This window comes from Chamaea fasciata, unplaced genomic scaffold, assembly GCF_029207755.1.
Source record: "Chamaea fasciata isolate MVZ Bird 193981 ecotype frontalis unplaced genomic scaffold, bChaFas1.0.hap1 SCAF_11, whole genome shotgun sequence".
Lineage (NCBI taxonomy): Eukaryota > Metazoa > Chordata > Aves > Passeriformes > Sylviidae > Chamaea > Chamaea fasciata.
In genome coordinates, this window is record NW_027094096.1 from 4,760,058 (window position 1) to 4,787,342 (window position 27,285).

At 51.7% G+C, this 27,285-nt stretch overlaps 1 protein-coding gene across 3 annotated transcripts in view; it reads right to left on the reverse strand.

The window, feature by feature from the left end:
* Nucleotides 1–2,640: 2,640 nt before the first annotated feature.
* HDLBP (high density lipoprotein binding protein) overlaps nt 2,641–27,285 on the reverse strand; it is a 38,537-nt gene continuing 13,892 nt past the window's right edge. The window contains exons 1-28 of one of the 3 annotated variants that reach the window (XM_066194047.1): nt 27,208–27,268; nt 23,009–23,076; nt 22,346–22,458; nt 21,313–21,467; nt 20,614–20,829; nt 18,788–18,994; nt 18,215–18,430; nt 17,194–17,400; nt 16,880–16,987; nt 16,247–16,351; nt 15,760–15,838; nt 14,957–15,096; nt 14,591–14,695; nt 14,178–14,291; nt 13,762–13,848; nt 13,456–13,587; nt 12,928–13,146; nt 12,049–12,270; nt 11,610–11,828; nt 10,773–10,911; nt 10,229–10,383; nt 9,541–9,645; nt 8,750–8,884; nt 8,072–8,215; nt 7,712–7,897; nt 6,200–6,316; nt 5,653–5,781; nt 2,641–5,029 (exon numbers count right to left, since the gene is read on the reverse strand). In XM_066194047.1, coding sequence (XP_066050144.1) covers nt 4,943–5,029; nt 5,653–5,781; nt 6,200–6,316; nt 7,712–7,897; nt 8,072–8,215; nt 8,750–8,884; nt 9,541–9,645; nt 10,229–10,383; nt 10,773–10,911; nt 11,610–11,828; nt 12,049–12,270; nt 12,928–13,146; nt 13,456–13,587; nt 13,762–13,848; nt 14,178–14,291; nt 14,591–14,695; nt 14,957–15,096; nt 15,760–15,838; nt 16,247–16,351; nt 16,880–16,987; nt 17,194–17,400; nt 18,215–18,430; nt 18,788–18,994; nt 20,614–20,829; nt 21,313–21,467; nt 22,346–22,421 — 3,804 coding nt within the window. In that variant the 5' untranslated portion in view covers nt 22,422–22,458; nt 23,009–23,076; nt 27,208–27,268 and the 3' untranslated portion in view covers nt 2,641–4,942. Of the gene's footprint in view, nt 5,030–5,652; nt 5,782–6,199; nt 6,317–7,711; nt 7,898–8,071; nt 8,216–8,749; nt 8,885–9,540; nt 9,646–10,228; nt 10,384–10,772; nt 10,912–11,609; nt 11,829–12,048; nt 12,271–12,927; nt 13,147–13,455; nt 13,588–13,761; nt 13,849–14,177; nt 14,292–14,590; nt 14,696–14,956; nt 15,097–15,759; nt 15,839–16,246; nt 16,352–16,879; nt 16,988–17,193; nt 17,401–18,214; nt 18,431–18,787; nt 18,995–20,613; nt 20,830–21,312; nt 21,468–22,345; nt 22,459–23,008; nt 23,077–27,002; nt 27,026–27,207; nt 27,269–27,285 lie in introns of those variants that run through there. The other 2 variants (XM_066194050.1, XM_066194048.1) reach the window with 2 other exon arrangements.

Below are 27,285 nucleotides of genomic sequence, written 5' to 3' on the forward strand. Positions count from 1 at the left end.
CAATGCCAACCAGTTTTGGGCTGACTGGTCCCAGTCTGGGACCCATCATCAGCCCTTTTGTCCCACCTTGGCAAGCAAGAAGAGGGCTCAGTGAGCCAGGTAAGCCCTTCTTTCCCTGGGGCTGCTCTGGATGCACTCCTGGACTCAGTGCCTGGGGTGTTCACTCATGGCTCTGACGTGGCTCCTGCAGGTTTTTTTGCAGAAACCACCTGAGCTCTCTGGGGATCTGCACTGAGGAGCAGAGTGCCAGCTGGGAGGGATCCTACTCTGGCCTTCCCAGCTGGTGTGTGCTGTGGGAATGGCTGCCCGAGCTCTGTGTGCCAGCAGGCTGAGGGCCCCACTGTCCCCACAGCGCAGCCCCAGGGATGCTCCACAGGGCTGGCACAGGAGCTGCTGGTCCCCACGGTGGGGAAGCAGACCATCAACAAGGCGCAGGAGCTGGCCATCCCGTGAGTGTGCCCTGCCTTGCCAGGACCATCACACATCCCTGAGCTCACACAGGACCCAAGGGCATGCTCAGCAGCTGAGGACAATGGTGGCCCTTCTGTTGTTCCTCCAGAAAGCTGAAGTGCTGGTGGCGAAAGTGGAAGGTTGTCTCAACCAAGGAGGGTGAGGAGGGGCGCAGTTGCCCTGGTGGAGCAGGCACAGGGGGTTACGGACCACCAGCTGCTGGGGGTTTAAAGGGCTGCTTGATGAGAAGCTGGAGAGGGATAGGGACTGGCCTCAGGCTGGGGGGTGCTGAGAGGCACTGGGAGAGAGAGCTGGTGTGGACAGGCAAGAGCTACAGGAATTCCCCAGAGGAGCTTTCACCCTGAGCAGCCTGCAGGGGCTGGAGGGAGAAGGCCTGCTCCACTCCCCACAGGAGGGGGCTGCAGATGCTGCAGTCGATGCTGTCCTCTCAGTCTGTCCCTCCCTGCTCTTCCTCCTCCTCTTTCTCCCAGTCCTGCAGTTTGGCTCCATCACCATTTTTGTGGCAGCCTGTCCCCTGGCACCCCTCTTCACCCTGCTCAACAACTGGTGGCGATCTGCCTGGATGCCCACAAGTGCATCTGTGACCACCAGCAGCCTGTGGCTGAGCGGGTTTGGGCATTGGCATCTGGTTCTCCATCCTGGAGCTCATCACTCACCCGGCCATCGTCAGCAGGCAACGGGGGCGAGGGGGCTGCAGGTGGGGTAAGGGAATTGGGGGAGAACTCGTTTGGGTGTTGCAGGATGCAGTGTGATGAGGGCAGCAGCAGTGCTCGGGGTGGGTCTGCCTGTGCAGATGGTGCAGCCCCAGCCACGGGCAGGGGGCAGCTGTCATGCTCTGGGCCTTGCTTGGCAGTAACTGGGGGAAGAGAGCAGCTGCCTGCTGTCCCAGAGGAGGGTCATGTCTGGTTTGTCAGGCTGAGGGCAAGGAGATGCAGAAAGCCACCCCAGAAGCACAGGGCATGAAGGAGGGTGGGATGGGCTGTTCTCCAGCTGCAGGATCTGCTGCAGCACATGTCCCTGCTTCCAAGCCTTCCTCAAAGCCTTCACCTCTGGTTTTCTGCTCCGTGCATACTACAGCTACATCCACAAGAGCAGCCTGCATGGCAATGTGAACCTGGTGCACACACCACGGGACTGTCCTGCACAGCAACACCCATACAGCTGGGAGCCTGCTCCTGCCTCGGCTGCCTCCTCCCTTCGGCTCGGATTTTGCCTTCCTCTGCCTCTGCCACAGCAAACATTTTGTTTAGCAGAGTGACTTTTGGCCAGGTCCACGTTGTCCACCCACTTCCTTGAGGTCCTGGGGGCCCCGACTCGTGCCAGGGCTGAGCATGTGCTGGACACGTCTGTGTGTGGGGCAGTGGGGAGGGGCACTGGACACCATTGTGGAGGGAAGTGCTTCTGTGAAGAATAAACTCCCCGGGGCCAGGTTACCTGTGGGACTTAAGTCCCAGCAGAAGCTGGCTGAGGGCTGGTTCTGCTGTGCTCTGGCATGCCAGGCTGGGAGCAGGAGTAGCTGCTAGGGAGCTCGGTCAGTACCTGCTGCACTTTGCTCCCTCAGATACAGAGCATTCAGGGAGCAGCACGGCAGCCTGACCCTGACTTACTGGCTCTATACTCAGGTGTCATGGTCATCTTTGAGGTACCAGCTGCTGAGCCCAGGCTGTGGTACAGTTGGGTGGCCCAGGCTGCGGTGCTGGGGCAGGGGTAAGGACTCGCCTCCCATCCACTGCCAGCATTTGGGTTTTGTTATTGGATGAGTGATTGCATGGACGGAACCTGACATTCCTGAGGCTGTGGAGGTTAAGATGAAGTATGAACAGTACCTGGCCACAGAGGCTCTGGTTGTGGAGTGGCTGAGTAAGGGGGACCATGGCTGATGTCTCCCCTTCCTCCCTTACACCAGCAGCCTCCCTGCTACCAGCTGCCTGGAGGCGAGCAGGTTTGTGTTTCCCTACGAGGAGGGCACAGCCCCTGCCCCTTTCCTGCTCTCACCCCCTTCCTCCGACCCACTGCTTGCCGTGTGAGTCCCACCCCTTCAAGGGCACGGCCACACCAAAGGCTCAGGTGTGCAAACTTCAAGTCCTTAAATCCCTGGCTACACCCGGCCAAGCATATGCTGCCTTGGATCTCACCCCACCAGCAGAAATAATATCCACCACACTCCAAGCTGTTTCAGGTTTTATTTTAGAATTTATAAAATTCCAGTGTCATCCATACTCATGAGCCTTTTTACATGTTTGCATATAGTCTCCAAATTCCAAAGTTAAGGCCAAGGGATCATTGCTATGGAAACGTACAATATGGAAGACGTCAAAGAGAAGAAATGGACACATGCCACAGTCTGCTGCGGAAGGAGGGTGGTGGGGGGACAGTACTAGGTACAATCACTTCATGACCTTCTTTAGAGTGGAAGGTTGGGCTGTGGGGCATGAGCCCAAGGCAGTGGGTGCCCTGGATGTAACTCAAGCCTTGCTGTGCAACTGGTGAGGGCACGGGGGCATACAGAGGAGGAGGGGGTGATAGGCTTGGTGATGCAGGGCAGACCTAAGCTACAGGGTAATTAACCACTTTCTGACAGACGCAGATGGGAAGGTACCACCCTAGTTCCCCTTCTCCCATGCTGGAGGCAAGGCCACCCTGCTCTTCAGGGGCAACCAGGCACCCCACAACGGGCCATGGTCCGTTAAACTTGGTTCTGAGACTAAAGGAGAGCACTGTGAGGTTTTGGTTTGACTTCTGCATAGCAGTCTTTGCCAAGAAGAGCTGGCGCAGGGGGGAAAACCATCGGCATGTTCGGCCTGTCCCAAGGAGGGAAAGGCAAAGTGGCTGGGCTCAGCCTGCCACAGTTGTGCTCTGTCAGTAGCACTAGAGAAGAGAGGCTGCTTGTCCAAGAGCTGAAGCAGCTGGGACAGAGGAATGGCTCAGACTACAAGCTCTGTAGGACCGATGCAGGGAAGTGGGGGCACACAAAAACCCCACCCTGCACGCCTCCCTCCACAAAGATGTGGTTTTCCTCTTACTCGCTGGAGGAGCTCGGACACAACATCCTTTGAGCAAGCTGTGGCAGGGCCCAGGCGCAAGTGGCCCCGGGTACAGATCATGGATCACCCTCTACCACATGATGGAGGTCTCAGGAGGGCTCAGCACACACATCAACCCCAAACGCTGTTGGAGCAGAAGCCTGGCTCACACAACCTCTGCAGCCCAGGGCTATGGCACAGCTGCACCCACAGCCCTGGGGCTAAGCCCTGTGCTAGCTCAGCATGCAGTCCTACAGATTCACAGCCTGCCTCAGCACCACCATGCTCTGCTGCCCTCTGGAGCAGCTCTCACAGCTGTGCGGAGACACAAGGCTCCTCTTGCTTCTCCTATGGCTGCCCAGGTGACAGCTGGAGTAGCTGCTAACCCATGACCATCGAGAGGCCCCCATCATACTGATGTTTGAGGTAGAAAGAAGGCAACAGGAACGGTGTGACTGCTGCTCATGCCCAGCTGCTGCAGCACTGACAGCAGGCCACAGCTTCTCCAGGCTGCGCATCCCACCAGCTGCTCCTGAGCCGTGTCACTGCGGCGACCTCGGCCGAGCCAAACCTGTCCCGTGTGGCCACAGTGCCACGTGCCGGCTCTCCTGCCTGCCCACACTGCTGGGAAGGGGAACAAGGAGCAGCTCTGTCATCAAGCACTGGAAGACTGGTCAAGTGTGCAGGCTGGGGCTGTGCTTGGTGTGGCGCAGGGACGCGTGCTCGCTGCGCTCATCGGTGTTTTCCTGACCAGGGGAGCCGTACCTTGCTCTGGCCCCTTCCAGCTCTGTTGTCTCTACAGCCTATTGAAGGTTTTGTTTCTTTAAAAAGCAGGTTTCTGACCTTACAGATTATTTTAAGCTCTCCCCACAGTCAGCTATCAGCATTAAATGGATTTTTGGCAGTTAAAAGGAAAAAAAAAGTTGATTGCACTCTACAAAGGTAAGGTAAGGCCTGGGATAAACACAAAGGAAAGAGGGCAAACGTTTTGGCTTTAGAAAGTCAAGGAAATTTATTTCCTGAGGTCATGAGACAGGAAGTAGATTCCTAGCCACAGTAAAGGAGGTCTCCTAATGAAGGCGAGAATGCCTAGTCAGACATGCTCAAGAGAGCAGATTGCTCTGCTAGCGCTTGGGAAGCTGCAAATCTTAGCCACTTGGAGTCAATTATGAAGTTTCTAACAAAAACACACACATTTAGTGTTTGAATCTGAGTGGAAGTCTTGTTCCAAAGGAGGAAAGAATATCCATCAAGAGATGAGGGTGGGTCCTAGACACGGTGATAGCTGAGGGGGGAGCAGGATGGGGTCTAGCACTCCAGACACCATTAGGAGACCTCTTGGGACAATTGATTTGTGCTCCAGCCGCTGGGTCAGATTTCAGACAGTAAGTATTTGTGGCAGGTTAGTGTCAGGTCAGCGGGCTGGAGGAGTTTCTGCTTCCAGGTCATTATCGTTTGGGTCCCCAGGGAAGAGTCTTGGGGGCCACTTGAGCCCCAAAGCTGGGGAAGTCTTCAGAACTGCTCATATCAGGGGCCTAGAGCAAACAAAAAGGGAACAAGTTAAGCTCCTGCCCTGCTGTGAACTTACATGGTGAGGCCCTGAGCTAGGCAGCATCTCTGATATCCCAGGAGGAGACACAATGGGGAAGGGACAAAAGGGATCATTGTGGCCCCAGAACACCCAGAGGTGACATTGAGAAGGGTGCAGATAAGGTGCACAGGGCTCCAAGGGTCCCAGATCAGTAACTGGGACACTGGAGCAGGGTCAGGCCAGCTTTGCAGCAGCACTGGGGCAGCTGAGGATGAGCTGCCACATGTCCCAGCTCAGAGATGCAAACACTGAGCCAGTTCTGTGCTGCAGCAAGTCTCAAGTCCCAGGTCCTATCCCTACCCCTAAAAATAACATAAACCTGGCAGGACATTTTCTGGTAAGGACCCCCATTCCCAAACAGCTCCACAGTGGTGTAGCCAGAGTGGACAAGACATAGGGAAAGCGCTTTGAAAGCTGGACAGGACAGCCCAGGCCTGTGCCCAGGCCACAAAGAGCAGCAAAAAGCTGCTTTCTCTGTCACCAAGGAGAGAGTGCTCTGTGTCCCCAGCACAGATAGAAGTGTCCCCACACCCCGTGCCCCAAGCCTGCAGCACAAGCAGCACTCACTTTCTCGTTGTTGACGGTGGCCCAGGGGGCATCTCTCACCACAAAGCCCTTGGATGGGGCCTTGGACTCTTCATGTGAGGAGGGCTTCATGTACACCTGCATTGCCTCATTGTCCACCACATCTGCAAGCTGCAGTAACACAACCAGTGAGGGGGGGATCTGGATAGCTCCTCAAACTGCAATAAAATGCCCACCCCTTCATTTCACCACACTGCAACCTGTTCAAGCTCACCAGCCCGCTCTACAATGACCAAAACTGGTGTGTCTGCACTAGTCTGAGTGTCACAACTTTTAACTGGTGCAAGCTGCCACAAGGCAAGAACATGCACACCCTGGGGTGCCCCAGCATTGTCATTCTGTCCTCTCCTGGACAGAGGGGGCAGTCCAGATGGTTTGAGGGCCAGCTGCAGTAGAGGCAGCCATCTGCACAGGGCTCCATTTCTCTGATGCAGCAGAAGAAAATACCACATGGACATAGTTCAGACATCAAGCTCTGTGGTAGGGGAAGCTCTTGCTAAGCCCCACCACGGATTTGCTGAACACTTACATATTCCTCCTCCAAGTTCAGGATGTGATCAATAGCTTCTTCCACATTCTCAGGGAGCCCTGTCACAGTCACACAGTTGGGGTCAGGAGCTCCACTCTGGGGAAAGCGAATATCCACCTGTAACACAAGGAACAGCACAGGACTTATATCTGCACATCTGAAATGCCAGAGACTCCCCAGGACCCTTGTCACAGATCGCTATCATTGATGCCCTAATTACTGTCTGTTCACAGCCACGAGTCTGTTTCAGACCTCCACAGCTTAGACATTGAGGGGTGAGCAGTTAGATATAGCTGGCCCCAAAACTTGCCCAGTTTCCTGTGGAAAAAAGCAGAGCAGTCTGTAGTAAGGACCCAATTTCCAGCAGCCCCTGCTGCTCTCACTCCCAGAGGCTCACTGTTTTCTGGGCAGCTCCTGCAGCAGAGGGGCTGCATTTCCAGACAATGTCCTCACACTGCTGCAAGCATTTGTACCACTGAGCCATCACCACAATGAAAGCACAATGAGCTTTCTGTGTCTGCCACAGAATAATCCTGGTTGACAATCGCTTTATAGAGCTGGCCTAGGGCCCCCCATGCACAAGCACTGTGCTCTCTCACACCCTGCCTTCCAGATGGGTGCCAGGAATCTAAACAAGACAGGACCAAACCCAAAGGCTGCTCATTTGGGAACCAGTTTGTTTCAGTAACTGAGCCCAGGCAAAATGCGAGTCTCCAAAATCCCATCCCTCAGTATTCACGTTCACTACTGCCCCTGCAGTAAAGCCTGCTGCTGATGCCATTTGCCATCAGGGCAGAGGTCCCTGACCTTCCCAGAGCCAGCTGGCTTTCCCACATCCACAGCCCTGAGAATATGCCACGATTCCCAAAGTCAAGGGGATCCACAGTGGCCTAAAAAAGAAGTCAGAGGAATTCCCTGAGTTAAGCTCAAGTAGCTGGGGGCTCAGGGGACAGCCTCCTCACAGAGCCTCCCAGCAAGAAGCCTGGCTGCCCACTTCCAGTAATCAGAGTAGCTGACATATACACCACCCTCTCTCTCTCTCGATCAACTGGGATTCTGTCTGCAAGAAACCCAACAAAAGAGCTCCAGAGAGGGACAGAACTCAGTGCTGCTTGCAGGGCTAACCCAGAGCACCAAGGAAGCATCCCCAGGGTCCACTTCCACCTGGGTTCCAGCAAAACAGGAAAAGCTCCTGGCCTGGCTCCAGAGAAATACGACTCAGAACTGAGGTGGTGTGGGGATGCTTCAGCTGGTGTCTGGCTATGGTGTCCAGAGAGCCCTGGGCATACCAGGGTACTCTGGGCCAGGGATGCTGCTCATATGCTGGTGGAGTTGAAGGTGAGCAGGGCAGCACTGGATTTTCTTTCACATCTATTCTAGCTGAAGATGCTGAACAGGCACAAGAGACAAGAACCACAGGATGTGAACCTCATTCAGCACCAAGCTCTTTAGACAGGAGAAGGTGGCTGCCCAGGCCCAGCCTGACCTGTGTGGCACTGCCCCACTGCTCACCTTGAACTCATCCATGATTTTGCGGATGGCTTTTCCACGTGCACCAATGATGCGTGCGTGGACACGATGGTCCAGAGTCACATCCTCAGAAACCATCTGCTCCAGCTCACCAACAATCTTCATGATGGCATCCCGGGCAGCCTCGGCGTTCTTCTCATAGCCAGTGATGGTGATCTGGTCTTGGGCCTGGGGCACAGAGATGTGAGAGAGACCAAGCTCATAAGCACCTGAGCAAGATTTCTCCCTGCTAATCCCCTTCACCTTCCCCCTTATCCAAAGGCAGTGGAGAGAGTTCAGAGCTCTCGAGAAGGTGCTCAGAGACAACCACTAGCCATCCTTGTGCTGTGTCTGATCCCTCACCTGGCTTTCATCGTCCTTGTCAGGGAACTGGATGTTGACCTCGTGCTCTGTGCGTATCTGGGTGATCACCGCTCCCTTCCGCCCAATGATTTTAGGGTGATACTTGGGATCTACAGTGACTGTCAGTTTGAAGCTTCGCAGGGCCTGGAACAGGAGAAGGGGAGTGAGAACAGGGAGCACACCGCGGCTGTTCCAGTGATGTCCACTTAAGTCACAGCATTTCCTTCTGGCTGCTGCGATGCATGGAACAGATTTTGCAGGGCCATGCTTGAGCAGCCAAGCCACCCATCCACTGGAGCCTTGTGCTTTCACCAAGTTCAGAGGGATACTGCACACAGCAAACAACCACCCAACTCATCCCTAACCTATTATTCAGATAATCCCTAACCCGTGATAAGGATTCAGTGAGGATAGAGACTGGCAGCACAGTGAGGTTCCCACCCACCAGTGTCTCAAAAGTATGTCAAGGTGTGAGAGAGATCTGGACAGCCCGAAGTTACATTCCCAAACTCTCCTGTCAGTTCATGGTAAAAGAGCTACCTTTGAGTAACCCATTTATGACCATCCCACACCCACAGAGCAGTTGAGGGTGCCCCTAAAAGATGAGGTGTTCCAGGAGTCTCTGCCCAGAGCCTGAAGCCACGTTTGGCTGGAAGGGAGGACAGGTACAGGCCTTACCCGATCCTCTTGTTCAGCTTGCAGCTCCTTCACTCTTTCCAGGAGCCCGGCCTTGGCACGGTCCAGGTTGGTAGCCAGCCCAGTGATGGTGATGATATCTGACTGCAGCTCAGGAGCAGGCACCTGGATGTTCACCTGAGTAACAAGTAGCGACAATCATTTTGTATCACTGCTCATTCTGTACCACTTGTGATGCCTCTGACTGCAAGCTGGCATCTTGCTGGTCTCCCTGGACATGAAGACCAGCTCCCACCCATGCAGCCTAAAAACCACAGAATGGCTGAGGTTGTAAAGGACCTCTGGAGGTCATCAAGCTGGGCCACCTGGAGTCAGTTGCCCAGGACCATTTCTAGACGGTTTTTGAATAGAACTCTGTTTCTCCAGCCCTGTGCTGCCCTAGAGAGGCCAGGAAACAAATATATGTTCAGCAACACTGACTGCAGCCAACCTGCAACAGCCCCAGAGGCTCTGGAGAATTCTCCTGAATGGGTAGGCACAGCAGAGCTGTTTCCCAGAGCCCAGGAGGAAAACAACTCTCACACTGATGAGGGATCCCTGCAGACACCAAATAAGTCATGCAACATTCACAACATCAACACCAATCGTACAGTTTCAGCACAAAACCTACCAAGCCCTGGATCCAGGGTCCAAAACACACCGGGATTATTTTCCTATTACGGAGCCTTGGATTCCACAGCAGACCTGAGTATGTTCTAACTGTCCAAACCCCCAACACGGTCACCTACAGATTCTCCAAGACAGAGGAGATGGAAGGAAGGGCAACAACTTACTTCAAACTCATCCATCATTTTGCGGATCCCACTTCCTTTCTGGCCTATGATGTAACGGTGAAGATCAAAGGGAACTTCCACCTCAATGGTGACAGGAACCAGAGCCTGCAGGGGATGGAGCACAGTTTGCCAGTGGAAAAACTTCTCCTGTCTTCTAGCTCGCCAAATACTTGCCCAAAAGAACATTCCCTTGTAGTCAGGACACAAATTTGACAGGAAGAGAGGACAGCTGGGAACACCTAAATGACCTGTGGCATGTTTTCGAAACAAGCCATCTGAAACCCCACCTGTGGGACAGGTTGTTTTCATATCCTTGGCTTCAGTCTAGCAAAGATTTGGAAAACACCACTACAGAAGCACGGCATGGTCAGCTGAACCTGGAATGACTCAGCCTCAACCAGACTCCCCCTCTTCCCAGCTGTGCTCTTTAAAACAATCACGTCACGCTTCTATGGCTATTGGAGCTGCTTACAAGCACCAGTAATTGCAAAGTCAGGCACTGATTCAAGCTGCCAGGCTAAGTCACAGAGCAGAGGGGTTTCCCTTGATCAGTGCAGACTCCCGCTACAGCCAGCATCACCGACCACTGGCATTGCACCTGGACTGAGCAGCTTTTACCACCACCACCAAAAATTACATCCAAAGCATCACCACCTTAACAGGGCAAGGGGCTGAGAAAGCCACACACCTGCAGTGCCTCCTTTGCCGCCTCACACTTCTCCCTGCGGCCAGAGATGATGATGATATCGCACTTCTTCGGAGAGCTGGGATCTGTGTCTTTCCCTTCCTTGCCTTCCCCACCTTCCTCACCATTCTCCTGCACAGCTGGCTCCACAACAGGGGCTGAAAACATGGAAAATCTCGTGTTCAGTGCACAGAGCCCCCTCCTCGTTCATCATCTCCCTCCTCCAGATCCTAAGGCTCAGCCACCAGTGAGACCTCACTAAGCCCATGGAGTCTTTCTTGTCAGGGTAAGTCCTTGTTCCCTGTGTACTCTGCAGTGACAACATGTTCACAACACCCGGGCCTGCACTTTGACCTCCTGAAACTGTCCCTTTCCCAAGAGGACAAGGTTGATGCTAAGCCCAGATTCAAGGACACTGCAGGAACACCAGGGATCAATTCTCTCCACAAACTGAAAGTAGAACATGCCCACTGGTACAGAGCGTAGGCTACACTACGCTTCTTTGATCACCCCAACTACCATTCAAACATGAAACCACAGGTAGTACCTGGGTTTTCCTCCCTGTCAGGGAATTTGATCTGGACGCCATAGTCCCGGGTGATCTGCTGGATCCGGGATCCTTTGGGGCCCATAATGGAGCGGTGGAATTTTTGTGGAATGGTGCATTCGATCGTCACTTGAGCTTCCTGTGGGAAAGCAGAGTTGCTCTATTGTGATGCAGCCTCTTTCACACCAGAAAACAGGATGTTTGTGCATGGTGAAATCCAAAATGGACACAGGGAGGAGTCAGAAAAGATAACAGCTGACAAGGGAAGAACTGAAAATTTCCTAGAATTGTTCCTCTCTGAGAAAAGCAGAGGATTTAAAGTTGCCTTCAACTCAGGACATTAAAGGCTTCCGAGACTTCAGGCTTCAAACTCTTTAATATCCTGAAGAGGAGGAAGTATTAGAAAAAAATGAAAAAAATATATAAAAAGGAAGAGAATGGGTTTGACACTTGACTGCTTCCCAAAGCCAATACTAACAGTGCAGGAAACCCCTGAAAGCAACCACTGCTCAAGGCCAGACATGGAGAGGCACAAAAAAGCTCCAATTTTTTAATGTCCAGATGTACATCAAGGAGTGGTCTCCTACTTCCACCCCCAAAACCCAAGAAGATTGTCAGAGGAGGAAATTCATTCATACGGCATTGCCATTTTGGAGCCAGTTGCTACTACCCCCGGCCCAGGATCTAAAGTCTGCAGACTGTGTGTGTGGACAGCAAAGGTTCAAATCCAAGAACTACCATGGGACTTGTTCACAGAAAGCTTGGTCATACAGCAGGTTCAAGTAGGACGCTGCTGAAGGAACAGAGTACAGACGAAACAGGTCTTCTACAACATACCAGGTCCTCGATGATCTCCTGGATGCGTTTCTTGGCTGCCTCCACACAATCCTTCGCTCCCTTGAGGGTGACTTTATCGCTCTGGGTGCCGGAGCGTGGGAAGCTGACCATCACACCACCATATTCATCTGCAATCTCACGGAGGACTTGCCCTCGACGGATGACAAAGTGGCGGTGGTGCTTGGGGTCAACCACCATGGAGTCTTCAACCACGTTATCCTGCCAACACACAACAGCCCATCAACCCCACCTGTCCTGGTGATAGGCACGAGTTGGCTGCACTCAACAGCAATCAGCTTACAAACTCACTCCAGGGTAAAGAAGGATCTTCCCAAGCTCCCATGAAGGGCAGCAAATGGTTTTAGGACAAGCAGGTCCTTCATGCTGACTCGTTACACCTTGCCACAGTGAGATGCAAGAAAGTAGAAAAAGTTCATACCAAGTTCTTGATGAGGGCTTCCAGCTCCTTCTGTGCCTCTTTGACAGCCTCCTCTGTTCCCATGATAGTGATCAGTTCCTGATCTTTGTCCTCAGAGGTGGGGAAGATGATGCGGGCCCCTGTGTTGTCTCGCACCTTACGGATGTTGCCACCACCCTTACCAATAAGGAATTTGTGGTACTCTGGTTTTGCACGGAGGTCCACAGTGTAACTCTTTGTTTGCTGAAAGGAGCCAGAGACCCATGGAACGTGTCAATATACAGAAAATATCCATCAGCATCTACAGTCAGCATGTAGATGTGTTACCTGCACCCACATGCAGAGTGCTGCAAAAGCAAGGCAGATGCAGTGTACTGTTGAAAGTAAAAAAAGTATACAAAGTCTTAAATTAAGAACACTATCCCAAAGATGTTCTCAGGGCCAAAAAACTAACTGTACACTCAGCATGACCAATGAGAACATGAGCAGAGACTTCCCTAGGAGAAGGATCTGACCCGTACAAAAGGCAACACAATCATTTGCTAACTGACTGCTGCAAGCCAGGCTCACAGAGGTAACCAACCAGTTCCCAGGGAGAACATGCTCACATGCTGACCCTAGATCACAGAAGCAAGGAGCTTTAACTCTGAGTATATCAACAGTCTGGACAGAGATGCATTACAGACAGATCTTCTACCCATGAGAGAAGAACTCATTGTCACAAGGATGGAAGTACAGCTTTCTTTTAACCATCCAAACTGTACTCAAATCCCTCAAAAGAGGATTTGCTCAACTGATGCTGAAGGCTTCCATGCAGACAGAGGGAACCACTTCGACCTCCAAAAAAAAAAACCAGTTGGTCAAACCAACCTGCTCCTTCCCCTGTAAGGCAAGGCTCACCTTCTCCTCTGCCAGATGTAGCAGCTGTTTCTTGGCTTTCTCCACATCCTGGGCTGGGCCCCTGATGGTCACAGTGTCACTGCCAGAGCCCTCTGTGGGGAAGTGGATGTGGACTCCACCACATTCCTCCATGATGGAGCGGATGAAGCGGCCTTTGGCGCCAATGAGGGAATTGTGGAGTTTGGAAGGAATAGAGACCTCCACCTCTGTGATGTTAGCCTAAACGAGGACAGTACGGGGTGTTAGTCAAGCTATAGCAACATGTTTGCACAGACCCTGCTTGCCCTCAAACTCCCACGTGGCCAGCAGCTTTGCAGAGCTGAGTGTGACCAGAGGGAATTGGGACTGGCCACTCCTAACACACGTGCAGCCACAAACTTCAGCTGAGGAGTCAAGAACAGATTGACATCCATATTTGTCTCCCCCCGCCGCACCCCACTACAAGCACTTCTATATTTGTATCTCCTGTAACTCCTATAGTTATGTTTTCAAGTCCTTAATCTGCCACAGGCCAGTTGTTTCACTTACCAGTTCCTTTTGGATAGCCAAAATTCTGTGGCGAGCAGCCTCACAGTTTGCTCTTTTGCCCGTGATAACAATTGTCTCTGAGTTGCTGTTCTCAGCTGGGAGATCTATTTTGGTGTTGCTTTCTTCACGGATCTGCCACAATTAAAAACAAAATCCCAGCAAAATCATTTGAGTGATGTCCCACGTCAGAAAAAAAGACCTTGGAGGTTTTATTTTACATTAGCAATGAGCAGGGGAGACCAGTGAATGAGATTTCACTGCAGGCAGTCACCATAATGAGCAGTGAAGACAGGAAACATATCTCACCTTCTTGATGTTGGCACCTCCTTTCCCTATGATGTTCTTGTGGAATTGTTTGAAGATGGGAACAGAAATAGAAAAGCTGTTTTCAACCTAAGAGAGAAAAGAAGGGAGAATTGAAGACTACACCATCCTGGCAAGCGAGGCGCCATCCCAGGAACCTGATAAACAAGCCTCTGACAACAGGCTTAGACCCAAAAAATTGTCCATATGGGACACTTCCAAGAATAAACAAAGACATGTACCCTCTCCTGTAGCCCTTAAATAACAGGTATTACTTGCCTGCCCACATAGCCTTAGAATCATGTCCACAGTTCCCTCATCTTGAGGTGGGTCAGCCCTAGCCAAGCCACTATAGCTCTGCTCTATTCCAGGGTTATCCAGGCATGGAAGAGAGAAGAGCAGATCGAAGTCTCTCTTACCAGGTCTGCCACCATCTTTTGCATGTACTTGGTGCACTTCTCCACCTCGTTTTTGGGACCTCTGAGTTGGACAATGTCACTCTTGTGTGCAGGGTCTGGGAAGTTGATGATAACCTGCAGAAAATGGTCACTTAGGGTCAATTCAGACAAATACAAGAATTGTCATATCAGACATGTGCAAAAGTTGGGGGGATCCTGCACATCTCCTTTCCCATTTGGAAGCAGGTAACCATGTCAGCAGTCCCTGGCCAGAAGAACATCTTCTCACATGTATTAGACGTACGAGCAGACACACATCAGTTAGATATTTCTCATACTCACAGAGACATTACATTTATGACTTTACTGACCATGTGTCTATTACCAACACAGCAAATATGCCCTCTAAGTCCCTCATCTCCTAAAAGCCTTACCTCTGGGAATTTCTCCCGGATTTCCCGGATCCGCTCGCCCTTCTGCCCAATGATGGTCCGGTGGAATTTCTGCTCAATGATTAGGTCCTTGGTGCGTTCGTTTTCCTGTGGAGAACAGATTTTACATGGAGTGTTCCAGCAGGTGAGTCACATAATTGTAATTACCAGTTTGCTGGTAATCAACTTTTTCCTCCAGACATAATTCACCCTAGGCTGACAGAGAAGGGGATCCAAGGGAATAGAGGAACTTGCACTTATCATGAGATCCAAGTGCTCAGTGGGCAAGGGGCACACACCTCTACCAGAAGGTTATGAGGGAACACAAGAGCCCAAACTGTGGCCTCCCAGGCATCACACCCCACTAACCATACGGGAAGCGAGTTCCAGCAGCTCTTTCTTGGCCTGTTGGACCCCCTGTGGGTCTCCTTCAATTCTGATCAGGTTGCTCTTCTCATTGTCCGGGGGAATGCGCACAGACACCTTGTAGAGGTCCTTAATCCTGTTAACTGCAAGGCACACAGGTGTGTGTGTGGTGACACACTCTGCTAGGGCATGATTTGGAAGCAAAGACACCCTGACTAGAGGCTGTTTAAGAAGTGCATCAGCCTCTGAGAAAAGGCCAGAGGGGTGGAGCTGAATCAGGGGAAAGTGCCTCTCAACCATGGGACTCAGCAAGAGCAGATCTGTGCTACACAAGAATCTGTACAATTAAATACTATGGCATCTAGAGGCGATAGTTCACTTGCCAGAATGAGGCATCTGTTTCTTCCCCAGACCCCAGCATCATATTTAGACTAGAAGTTTCATTTCTAATCCCAAATTCTTTTCTGGGGAGAAACTCACCATGCAGATTTCTACTCCCCCAACTGAGTTCTAAAATGAAATTCACATAGACCAACTTGAAAAAAAAAAAGGAAAAAGACAACTCTCCAACCTCCCCAATACATAAAAATTCTGCCAAGACACAGCAGAATAATCTGTTCAACTTTCCAAGACTTTAAAGCCATCCCAAGGCCTCATTGCCCATTTATCTTCTTGTGCCAACTTCACTCCAGAAAGGCAGAGGCAATGTAATGGAGGCAGCACCCTGGTTGAGCTGCAGAGCTACGATATGATCGACTAATCACAGAGTCTGAGCACAGGAAGGATAAGAAAGGCACCCCACTTACTGTTAGCTCCGTTCTTGCCAATGAGGTGTCGGTGGAATTTGTGGTCAACATTGATTTCTGCATAATCCATCCGGTTGATCTACAAAGAATTGCACAGGGCTAGGCAGGGCAGGCCCCCTCCAGTGCAGGCACTGACTCTAGCTGCCAGCTACAAGCACTCCTCCTGCTAGTGAGCAGAGCAGAACACTCCTCTGCTTTGAGCTGAGAGCAAAGTGCTTGTGGAACATTTAAAGGGACTTAAAGGCCTCTCCAGCTGAGACTGAAAGAGAATCTTTCCTTCCCTGCATCAAAAGACTAAAGATGTGCTCGTGATTTTTTAAGAAAGCTGCATAACCAAGGTTTTTGTTCACCTGCCACACAACTTGCCTTCTGCAAGTTCTGTTAAGCCTGTGAAGATAGCCACAGATGTGAGGTACACCTCTCTGTTCTGCTGCCCCACCTTTCCCCACTTCTTTCTTATATACCAGAACTAGTACCACCAACTTACCAGATCCTTGACCATGACTTCAATCTGTTCCTGAGCCACATTCACATCTTCCGTAGGTCCTTCCAAAGTGATTTTGTCTTCTCCTTCAGTGAATTCGATGTGAACCTTGAGACACAAGGCAAGGAAACCAGTAAGAATTTTCCAAGACACAAGCCAGGTCAACGCTGTCAGTCAGGCCTACGTCATCAATCCCTACCACTAAGAGTACACATGATTTCAGAAGCAGGCAATCTACAATTCTGGCCATATCAGTGTCTAGAGCATAACGTTTTGGTGCTGGCCTGGAGTCTGCAAGGCTTTTGTAGAAGTTCTTCACCTAGCCTTTCTCCAGATACCATCTTACTCACAAGGGAGAAGCCTCACTGAACTTAGCATTTCCAGGTCTCCTACTACATCAATCCTCCAAATACTAACACATAAAGCTTCCTTTGAAGGACTCAATGCTTGAAAGTAACACAGGATGGGAAGTGCTTGAGGCAGTAGAATTTGCTAGTTCCCTTGAATATTATAAGATCTGTGTCATTTCCTCCCTGGTTTAATCCATGCTAGAATGCATTTCTCTCTCTACACAGAGTGAGCTGGATTAAACCACATCCTACTTCAACTGGTGCTAAGCTAATAGCTCATCCATACCTTTGGCATCTGCTGAGTTATTTTGGCCAGGTTTTGTCCTTTCTTTCCAATGATGAAACGATGAAGCCAAGAGGGGGCTGAGACCGAGGAGACGGTAAAACTGTTGGCCTGAGAGACAGAGAAGCTGTTTGATGGACAGACTGGAAGAGGCCTTCACAAAGATTCACTTCCAATTCCCATGCTGCACCCTCCTTATTGAGTTCTATGCTGCATCTCTGACAAGCTGACAGAGACCACCCCCCTCCACCTGTCAGTGCCCAGGGATGTATCTTTGTTGGGCTTTCAAAGGAGGCCTGGGCCCATCCAGTCAATACCTTTGCATAGACTTCAGTCAATGCTTGCCCAAGCTTTTCAGGCTCGCCTCGCAGTATCACCGTCTCCGAGCTACTGTCAGTGGGTGGGATCTCGACAGAGACTCCAGTTTTCTCCAAGATCTCCTGCAGGGAATTACCCTTGGGGCCGATGACATACTTGTGCTGGGACTTCTTCACCTCCACAGCGATGGTAGTAGTCTTCTTTTTCTGTAGGAGCAGAGGCACTGGAGCATCAATCACAAGGGAGCAGGGAAGGACAAAAGTGAAAGGAAGAGACACAAGATGCAGTGAAGCTCAGCACCCAGGAAAGATCAAAGCAAAGGTGAGCACAGGAGTTCTGCAGTACCCTTGCATCTCTGGGACTTGCCTACAGAAAGCCCTATTCTCAAAAGTTTACAGGTGAAATACAAAAATTCTGTTTAAGCTCCCTGGGACACTACATGGAAGAGACCACATACACACCCCTGTCCTTGCACAATGCCCAGCTGTCCCCAGGCAGTGCTGCAATGCAACACCACGCTATAAGCCGATTATCTGTGTTGAAAATCAGACTGGTACAAATACACATGTAACCATGAGGAAAAACAGACCAACAACTCACAACAAGGATATTCACAGTGATGCTAGCAATGGAAAATAAACTGAAGTGAAATTTACTTTTTAGCAACTTCTACTCATGTAACAATTTTGATACTGTCAGTTGGCCACACTGTAGCCATCACACTTCCCTCCTTCCTTTGCAGCACCTGTGAAAACACACACCCAGAGAGCTCTTTGTGGTCTGCTAATTTCCATTACACAAAAAAGCAGGAGATCTGTCACCTCCCCAACAGAATCACCCCAAGTCCCACTCTGCTGGGCAAGGAAATGGTAAGACCCAGATTCATGTACTGCAAGGGCTGCTGAGCAAGAGCTGACACGAGGAGTATGCAACTGAGGGATGCACAAAAGTAGAACAAGAAAGGGAGAGGGGCTGTGAGCAGGTGGGGGGAAGATGGGAAGCTCTAGGGACCATCCATACCTTCTCCTCATAGATCTTCTTAACACGAGCCACAGCCTGGGCCAGCTGTTCCTTTTCCCCTGTGAAGACTATCTCTGTCTTGTTAACGCTGGGCGGAGGAATGTTGATGCGTGTCCCAGTCTCCTGCATGAGCTCACTCACCAGCTTGTTGTAAGGGCCAGCAATGAAGGGATGGTACACTTTCTCCACATCCAGCCGCTCCACGGCACGCTTATCCTAGAAGGATCCAGAACAGTCCTCAGTGGAAACTGCTATTGATATTACATTACCACCTCTGCCACATACAGCTGAATTCCCAGTGCTGTCTTGCTTGAGTCTTGTCTCCAGCTCAAGCATCCTTTCCAGTCTGCAGGCTCCATCCCTTTCCTTCTACAAATACTGCTGTTCCCAACTGATGATATTCACCTCTGTCTTATCTCAGCTGATATCGAATATGGTTCACTTTACATTATGCAAAGTGCTCTCTGACTTATCCACTATCTGGCCATGGTGGCTACAAACATCTAATATACCATGGAGAACCAAAATGTTTGTTCAGACAATGACACGAGAGACATCACAGGACTGAAGTACCTGCTCAGCAGAGATAAGCAGGATCTCGTGTCGGGCCTTTTCAATCCCTTCTTTAGTGCCAGTGATCTTGATCTGGTTGCTGGGGTCATCTGGGCGGGGGATCTGGATCTTGGTTGCAGTTTTGAGCTCCAGGTCCTGCAGCTTCTCACCATTCTTTCCAATGACAAAACGGTGGTGCTCCTTGGGGATGGCAACTGTCGCTGAAGCCTGCAACACAAAGGCCAAGCATCCATGAGAGCCCTCACCTGTACAGGGAAAGCTTTTCAGATGCTGCTTGGTGCTACGACTGAGGAGTGAACACAGTGCCTTCCCGCACATCCATCTAGCACAAGAATGATACTATGCCAGAGGAGTTCATCTCAGGCGCCCATATTCCAGGAGTCTAAACCCTACTATCTCCTACAAAACCTTCTGCTTTCCCAAGAGCAGTACTCTGAATAAGCAACGACCTTCAGGGACAGATGAGGAGGTGTCTATGCTCCACTGTCTCACAGTCTCTCAGCACCAGAGAGCAACTGGACTGATGGCTCTGGGGTAGAGTTTATCTGAACTCTGATATCTGCTGCCAAGGCTACAGAGAAGAAGACACAGTCTGACTCCTAGGAAACTGAAATTCAACACCAGAAACTTATTCCAACAGGCAGAGAGCTCAACTATGCTTACCATTACTGACTGCTAAGGTGTTTTCAAAGCAGCACACGCTGCTTCAGGGACTGCTTCTAGATGGCTCCTCTTGAAAAAGGGGTCTCCGGAACTTTTCCTCAATCCAGCATTAAAGGGCTGGCCTGTAAAAGGGATTCCTGACTTCCTTCCTTCTCAATGAGTTTTTACTAACCTGAGAGCTTAGGATTGCTACTATGCTCTTGATCCCAGAGAATATGTAACTACTAACTAGGCACTTACAATTCAAGCTACAATGGAAAAAGAAATAAATCAAATCGAAACCAGACCACTTGGTGTGACTCTTCAACTTCCTGTCCACATACTGATGCCAGCCAAGCCAAGGAGAGGTTGCAATACAGACACACCTTTCAGACCTGGGGCCAAGTAGGAGGGATATTTGAGGACAGTGGGGCACGGATCCGTGGTAGTACAACTTAAATTATTTTTTCAGATGCACATTATGTAGGGTTTGTCCCTTTTTCTTCCCTGTGGCAGGGTATGACACATGGGCTGAACACCACTGAGCAGACATGGTATTTACTATTGCATTTACTACCTTGGACATTACACTTTAAAACACACCATGACACCTGGGTGTGATGGATCTTAACGAGAACTACCATTTTGCTAATGAACTCAAGAACCTGAAGGTAAGAAATCAAAATGCAGAGGACTGAAAGAAGAAGCAACTGAAACAAGGAGTCTGCAATTACTTACCAATGGGGCTCAAGTTACACAACTCAGAACCCTCATCTGAAGCTTCCAGCATTTGGCAGAACTCCCTCTCTCTACTTTTCTTTCTCCCATCCCTCCACATTCTTCTCTGAAGGACTTCTGAGAAAGCACCATTCCATTCTCACATAATATGAATGCTGTGTGAGGGGCCTGTACCCTGCCACCACCAGCACCTCAGCACAAAGTCACAGATTGAAGACTCCACCCTTTATGCAACACCATGGCCTGTAATTAGCTTTGAACCCTATTTTAAGCCTCATTTCCATTCCAAATTGCCAACTGCATGCTTTGAAAATATATGGCAAAGCTGAATTAGTCATCTAATAACACCTCTTTGGCTTATTAGCACACACACCCAAGGGTCACAAAGCACTCAGGAGTCTTGGGGAAGAGCAAGGACCAAGTGAGAAACAGTTAGCTAGCCTCACCTGAGTCTGCAGTCGAGCAACAATTTCCTTCCGAGCCTTCATGACTGCTTCCAGCTTGCCAGAGACCATGATGGAAAGGCCCTGGTCCTTTGCCAGAGACAGCTCCAGGTGAGCTCCTGTCTTCTGCATGATGTCAAGGCAGATCTTGGCCTGCTCGCCTTCTCCAAACTGATTCATGTCCTTGTATTTCCTCTCCTCCAGCGGCACATGGAACACCTGCTCAGCCACAGACACAGAAAAGAGCAGAGCAAGCTGTCAGTGTGCTTTTGTCTGACATTTTCTCTCTCTCTCATGGCCATACAGGTCTTTAGTGACAAGCCAACCTCCCAGGTTTGTGCAGCACATCAACCCGCTGTGCCCAGGGAAGTGCAGGAGCACTGCAGCAGCCAGTCTGCCCCACATTAGGACTCTTCCTAAAGGGGGATTAGCACTCACTACAGGAATTCTGCAATCCTCCCTTTGGGCCTGCTTCAGCTCTTTGTGGAACAGGGATGCAGAGCTCCTTCTGGACAGTTTTCCAACACATCCCTCCCCTCCAGAGCAGTCCTAGCTCTCAGCTGCAGTACCAGGGTAAAACATGACAAAGAGGCTGACATACCAAGGATTTCATACTCTAGGGAATGGTTCATTTCACCTGCACCTACTACTACTTTTGGGAGTGGGGAAAAGACAGGAGATAAGACATTCACTCCCACCAACCTGAGTGATGACAGAAGCCTTTATTGGTCGAATTTTGCTCCAGGGACCGGCAGGTTCCTGGGCAGCTTCCAAACATGGTGCTTTCTCAGGGAGTGGAGGGAAGGCTTCCTTGTAGGTTGGAGGATCATTCTCTTCTTCAGAGTTTAAAGCTGTAACTGGGGTAAAGCAAATAGGGCAAATGAGTCACTTTCCCTGCAGAAATGCCCCTGTTCACAGGCAGTGCAATTGTAATTAGGCACCACTAACAAGGGAGAGCAAATGGCTTGTGCCCTGCTATTAATCCTATTACAACTATGCTTATGGGGCTGCCAAGTCTGGAGCACGACTGACACCAGCACAGCAGAGACTGCAGTAGATGCCACAAACCACCAGCCTTGACTGAGCTGGCACAGGGGGTGCAGGGAGTGAACACACAAGGCAATGGTGACAGCAAACAGCACCTTACTGCCAACTTTGCCAGGAGAGGTTCAATTAGGGGAAAACAGGCTGAACAGAAAGAAGTGAAAGGACCAGAGCAAGGGTGCAGGTCAGAAGGGGATAAGACAAACATAAGCCCAGGAAAAAGACAGAAAAGGACTATAGCTAGGGCAAAGTCTAGGGAAAGCCTTTTGACTCACTTGTGCACTGGGCCATACCAAATGGGGCAGTTCACAGCTGGGAATGGATGCCAAAACCCATCACTCAGTTAGTTCATGTGGTCAGTGACCACCCTCAGCACCTGGCTGAGCAAAGGGTGGAAATGACAGCCCAGCACACTGATCCATGAGGCTCTTGTGTAGCTCAGTGACCCACTCTTGCATGTGGCCCATCCCAGGGCTGAGAGCACTGCTAGCCAGAACTCTCTGACGTGTTCAGGCCCATTTCCTCACAGCCTTGCATTGTGCAGCAGCATCACTGTGCTGCTGGGGGTGAAAAGCTAGAGTCTAGCAAAATACTTATTTAGGAGAGGAAAAAGTACACTTTTGGGGAACCAGACACATGGAGTGAGCTTGGGTAAGAGGTCTGGATCTAGAGGCACATGACAGAAACTCACCTTTCACTTGCTGCTGAGCCAGGCCGCTGCGGTGTTCAGCAAAGCTCTCCTGGGTCAAAACTGCCACAGAGCTCATTGTCGACTTCCCACCCACACACAATCCGGGTATGCCACTGGAAGAGATGGAAGTGTCAACAGTATTACCAACACCACTCAGGATGCACAAAATCAGTCCAGGAAGACAAAGTATATGTTACTGAGCACTCTTCCAGTCATCCTCTTGAAAAGCACCCACAGCGCCCATTGGCTGCCCAATTTCCTTGTTGAAACAGACAGGAATTTAGGGGGGATATTTCCTCCCTACACAGTAGCCACCAAAACCAGAGCTCCTCCCTAAGAAGGCAGAGGATGTGCAACCTAAGAAGGTCACTGGAAAGGGGGACACCACAAATTTTTAAAGCATACTCTAATTAATCTAAAGTACAGTCTCATTAATCTATTAATTATTAGTGGTGTACAATTTTTACATGAGTATGTGAATGTGTTGACAGTCAGTCCCAGACCATTGTGTAACCCTAGAGATAAAAGAGAAAGGACCCAGGAAGCTGCCTCTTCCTGAGAAACTTATTTAGGTGCCTGACTTAGGGAGACACTCAGAAAGCCACTCTGCCTAGCAAGCTCAGCAACAGCAAGATCTTTGGCTCTCCCAAAATAAGAACTTACCAGCTAAATGGTCAGTAGCCAGAGAGTCCGTCCTGTAAGCTGCCTGTTTGTCAGCCTGCCAGCTTTTGCTTTAGAGAAGAAAAAATGAAAAAAAAATTAGGTCCAAGACAACAGAAAACCATGACACCCCTCTTACTGTAACTTCCAACACAGTTATCCAAAACACTCTTATCCAAAACACTCTCATACCCAGTTGCATCTCCCCACACATGACACCTGTCATGTTTTACTAGCTCTGCAGGCAGCGCCGCTATGGACTCAAACTTCACAGCAGGAAGTCTGGAGTAGTTACTCTTTCACCACACTGGCTACAAGAATAGCCATCCAATATCAGGCAGAAATATAGTCAATTAATAACAGATGTTCAAGACACGAAATTTCAGGGTTGCAAGCAAGACCTTCTCTCATCAGAAGAGACTAACAAACTGAAAACCTGCCAACAACACTGCCATCAGTCACTAGTTAGGAATGTAGTTCAGTGGAGCTTGGGTGAATCAACATGGACATCCTCGCAAACTAAGGGAAACACTCAGGGCTCTCTCTACACTCAGCTGCTGGGCAGTCCAGCTCTGCAGTTTTTATTGCAGTAAGATCATGGACCATGCACTAAATTCTGTCTCCAGGCCTACATCTGAAAGTTGGAAGAAGAAAATTTACAGTGGTTTACACAGATATTTTAAATGTCTGTTTAACAAGGCAGAACCAGGAAAAAAAAAGAAACACTGCTGGGAAGGGATTTCCATCTCACGAATCTGGATCTCCAGATTTACTGAAAAAGTGCTTAGGAATATGAGTGAAAATGTAGAAGCCAGTACAGTACACACATGGTCAGTTGTACAATATCCACACCCAGAGTCCCCCAGAGCTGTCCTGTGTGCTTCTGCAGAGCTTGCACTCTTCTAAAATCCAGCACCTCTCCCTGCTCATGGGACAAGAGGTCCTTCTCCCACACACACCCTGCAGTGCTGCTTGGACCATCTTCTGTATAGCAAACTTGACTGCTTTTCAGGAAAGTGACAGTTGCCATCCCTGACCTTCCAGTGTGTTAGAAAAGGCTCCCAAACCCAGCATCACTCCTAAAAACGCAGCATTGCTGATGGGGTGTCTCACATGACGCTAGAGCTGTGATGCACTAAGGGAGGCTGATGGTGGAAGAAGGAAAGGAGGGAAGAACAGGGAGAGCAGTGATGCAACAGAGTCATACAGGCCTGATCTGCACCAAGGCCATTGTTCTCCCCTACTCCAACATGCCTTTAACAGGCAGAAGGCAGCACAAACTGTGCTGTCAGAGCAATAGAGCTAATGCTGCAATTAAGCCTGGAATGAGGCAGCAGGTACTGGGACAGCCAGTCATGCTGCTGAAGTACAGCTGCTGCAGCAATGCAGATCTCTGCAAGGCATTTGCTGTGGACAGAAAGGGTGGCTAGTAACCTGATCATGGAGAAATCTCCTTGCTGTCCAGGGTTACGCCACAGTGTAAGACGTGGTTACGTGTCCATGGCACACGCCTGCACTGCTCAAGCTGCTGCAGATCCAAGGAAAGCAAGTCACTGCTATGGCACCTGTTCCAGACCGTCTCGGCAAGGCCTGCAGACTCTGTGGCAGCTCCTCCAGCCTGCTGGGTCACTAAAGAGGGTGCCACCACCTCACGGCAAGCTCCAAATGAAGGCAGGAGGGAGAAGCATCCTAGACACCACAAACAGCTGTCAAGCTCTGGCTGGAGCCTTGCTAAAGGCACAGATGTGCTTATAACTCTCAGTTCTCCAGAAACCACCACCTGGCCAATCCTGCATGTGTTCTCCTCCTTAGAGGAGGAGGGTAAGGATAAGAAATCAGTGAACAACACCCAGTATAGCACTGACTTGAAAGACACAACCTCAAGGCACAGCTGCTGGTTTCACTGTGTACACACCAGCTGCAGAGATCTTCCTCGCAGCCTCCACCCCAGAGAGGAGTCAGACATTCAATGCAAAATCAGAGGGCAGTGTTTATCCATATGAATTTCTGCTTCGTCACCTATACAAGAAGCCAAGAACAAATACTCTTCATCTCTAGCAATCCCAAGCATCTGGTATATTGTAAGCCTCAGGGATTCATCTCTGGCCAAAATTAGAGGCAACCATTAGAATGGCATTTTAAATGTAACGTCAAAACCAGCAGTTCAAGCACTGTATTTGGATCTTACACCTCCTTGGCTTCCCACTTAGGTTTTGAAACTAAGGTTACAGCAACGTCATGCCAGCGTGCAGCTGACTGGGTCAACAGGTTTCAAACTGCCTGGTTGATACACTGCCTGTAGTGTGGGCCTTGTGCACCAGAAGTTGTTACAGAAGTCTAGAGCACACTTCAATAAAAAGAATGAAATAATCCTAAAAATAACCCCCAGCAAGGGCCAGATTTAATCACATGGGAAACATTTATACTAAGAGAAACAAAGCCAAAGTCATGAGCTGCACTGCCAATACCATCAGTTCTTGTAGACGGAAATGTCAGTTACACGTTATTTAAAAGTATATTTAATAAAAACATTACCACTTTGTTAATCCCATGCAGTAAGAACCACACACAGCAACACGGCTGGGCTGGTTGTGCTAGGCACTGTCCTCTGTTAAACGTCCACAGAGGACAGGGCAATCTCTTGGTTGACGAGTGGACACAGATGAAAATACTTGTTTCTGAAAACCGACAGGATCCCTCAGAGATTGGAGGCCCAGGTTCCCTAGTTTTGGGGAAATGACGCTGACCGGTAGCTGCTGTGTGGCAAAATGCAGTCTCCCTTCGCAGCGATTCCCGACTTAGCGCATCAGAGCGCAACACGACCGCAGCCCTGGCCGCGGGCAGCGCTGACCCATCCCCCATGTTTACTCTTCCACTAGCGCCGGCCCCGCCACCACGTCTGGCCTCGGACAGGAGGAGCCCTGTGGCGGCCCCGCCACGGAGGACGTGCACCCGGCCGCGTCTTGCTGGCCGGCCCGGCGGGGCAGGCAGAGTGAGCGCCTCTCAGCGGGGCTGGGAGAGGGCTCCGAGAGGGGCATCGGCCGGGGGGAGCCTCCCGCGTGGGGCTGTCGGCGCCCGGAGCCTACCCGGGCCCGCACGGCCACCGTGACCCCCGGGGCCGCCCCTCCGCTTGGCCCCGCGGTGGCCGGCCGAGGGGCGGGGGAGCCGCCAGGCCCCGCGGGCCCGGCCGGGCGGGCGGCGCCGCCAGCGCCACCTCAGCACTGGCGGCACCGGGGGCGGGGCGGCGGGGCGGGGCGGCGCCCTTAAAGGGCCCGGAGGGTCCCGCTGTCACCGCGCCCCCCGCGGGGCCGGGCGGGAGGGGGCGGCGGGGGCGCGCCCAGCGCGCCAGGACCGTACGGGACCGGGACCGGGGCCGGGGCGCGGCCAGTGCCACGGGGCAGCTGCAGCCCCAGCTCCGGCAGCCCCGGCCCTGCGGGTTCCAGGCCGGGGGCGGCCGTATCAGGCGAGTGGGGGACGGGCGCTCCCGCGGGGCCCAGTGACAGCCCCGAGCGCGGCTCTGCGGCCGCCGGAATGCCGCCGGTGGCGGTAGCGCGGCGGGCACGGCCAGCTCCGGGCCCGGCCGTGGCACCTCCCCCCGCTGACGGTGGCCAGGGCGCTCGTCCTTCTATAGCCACGAGAGGAGCGGAGCGCTCGGCCCCGCGGCCCGGGGCAGGCTGGGCTGCCCGCCGCCGGCGCTCCGCGGGCTGACCGACACTGGACGAACGCTCACCGCCGGCCGCTTTGGCTCCTATCGGAATCAAACCCTAAGACCGCCGGGAACGGCGTGGAGCCGTCTCGGCCTGCGCGGCTAACCCTTTCCCACCGACGACGGGAACCACGCCGCGCCTCGGCCCGGCCGGGCCGCCCCCTCCCCACGCAGCCGAGCCTCCCCCTCGGCCCGGCCCCACAGGCCGGCGATAGGCGGCAGCTGCTGCCGGCCGGCACAGTCACGCCACCGCCGTCCGAGGCCGCGCCGCGGGGCCAGGCATCTCCCCACCTCCCGCCGCCGGATGCCCTCCCTCGCCGGACTTTGCCCTGCTCGGCCCGGCCGGCGGGAAGTTAGCGCGGACTTTCCGGGCAGCTCCGACACGTCGGTGCCCTGGGGAGAATGCGAGGCCGCCTCGGGCCGGGCCGCCCCGCCAGCCTCCACGTCGGCGCCGCGGCCGCGGCGGAGGGGCCGCCCCCCGTCCCCCGTGACTCACTCCGGCCGGTGCCCGCTCGCCCGCCCTTCTGGAGAAACGGAGCGCTCCTGGGAGAACGGCGCGGCGCCCGCCCCGCCG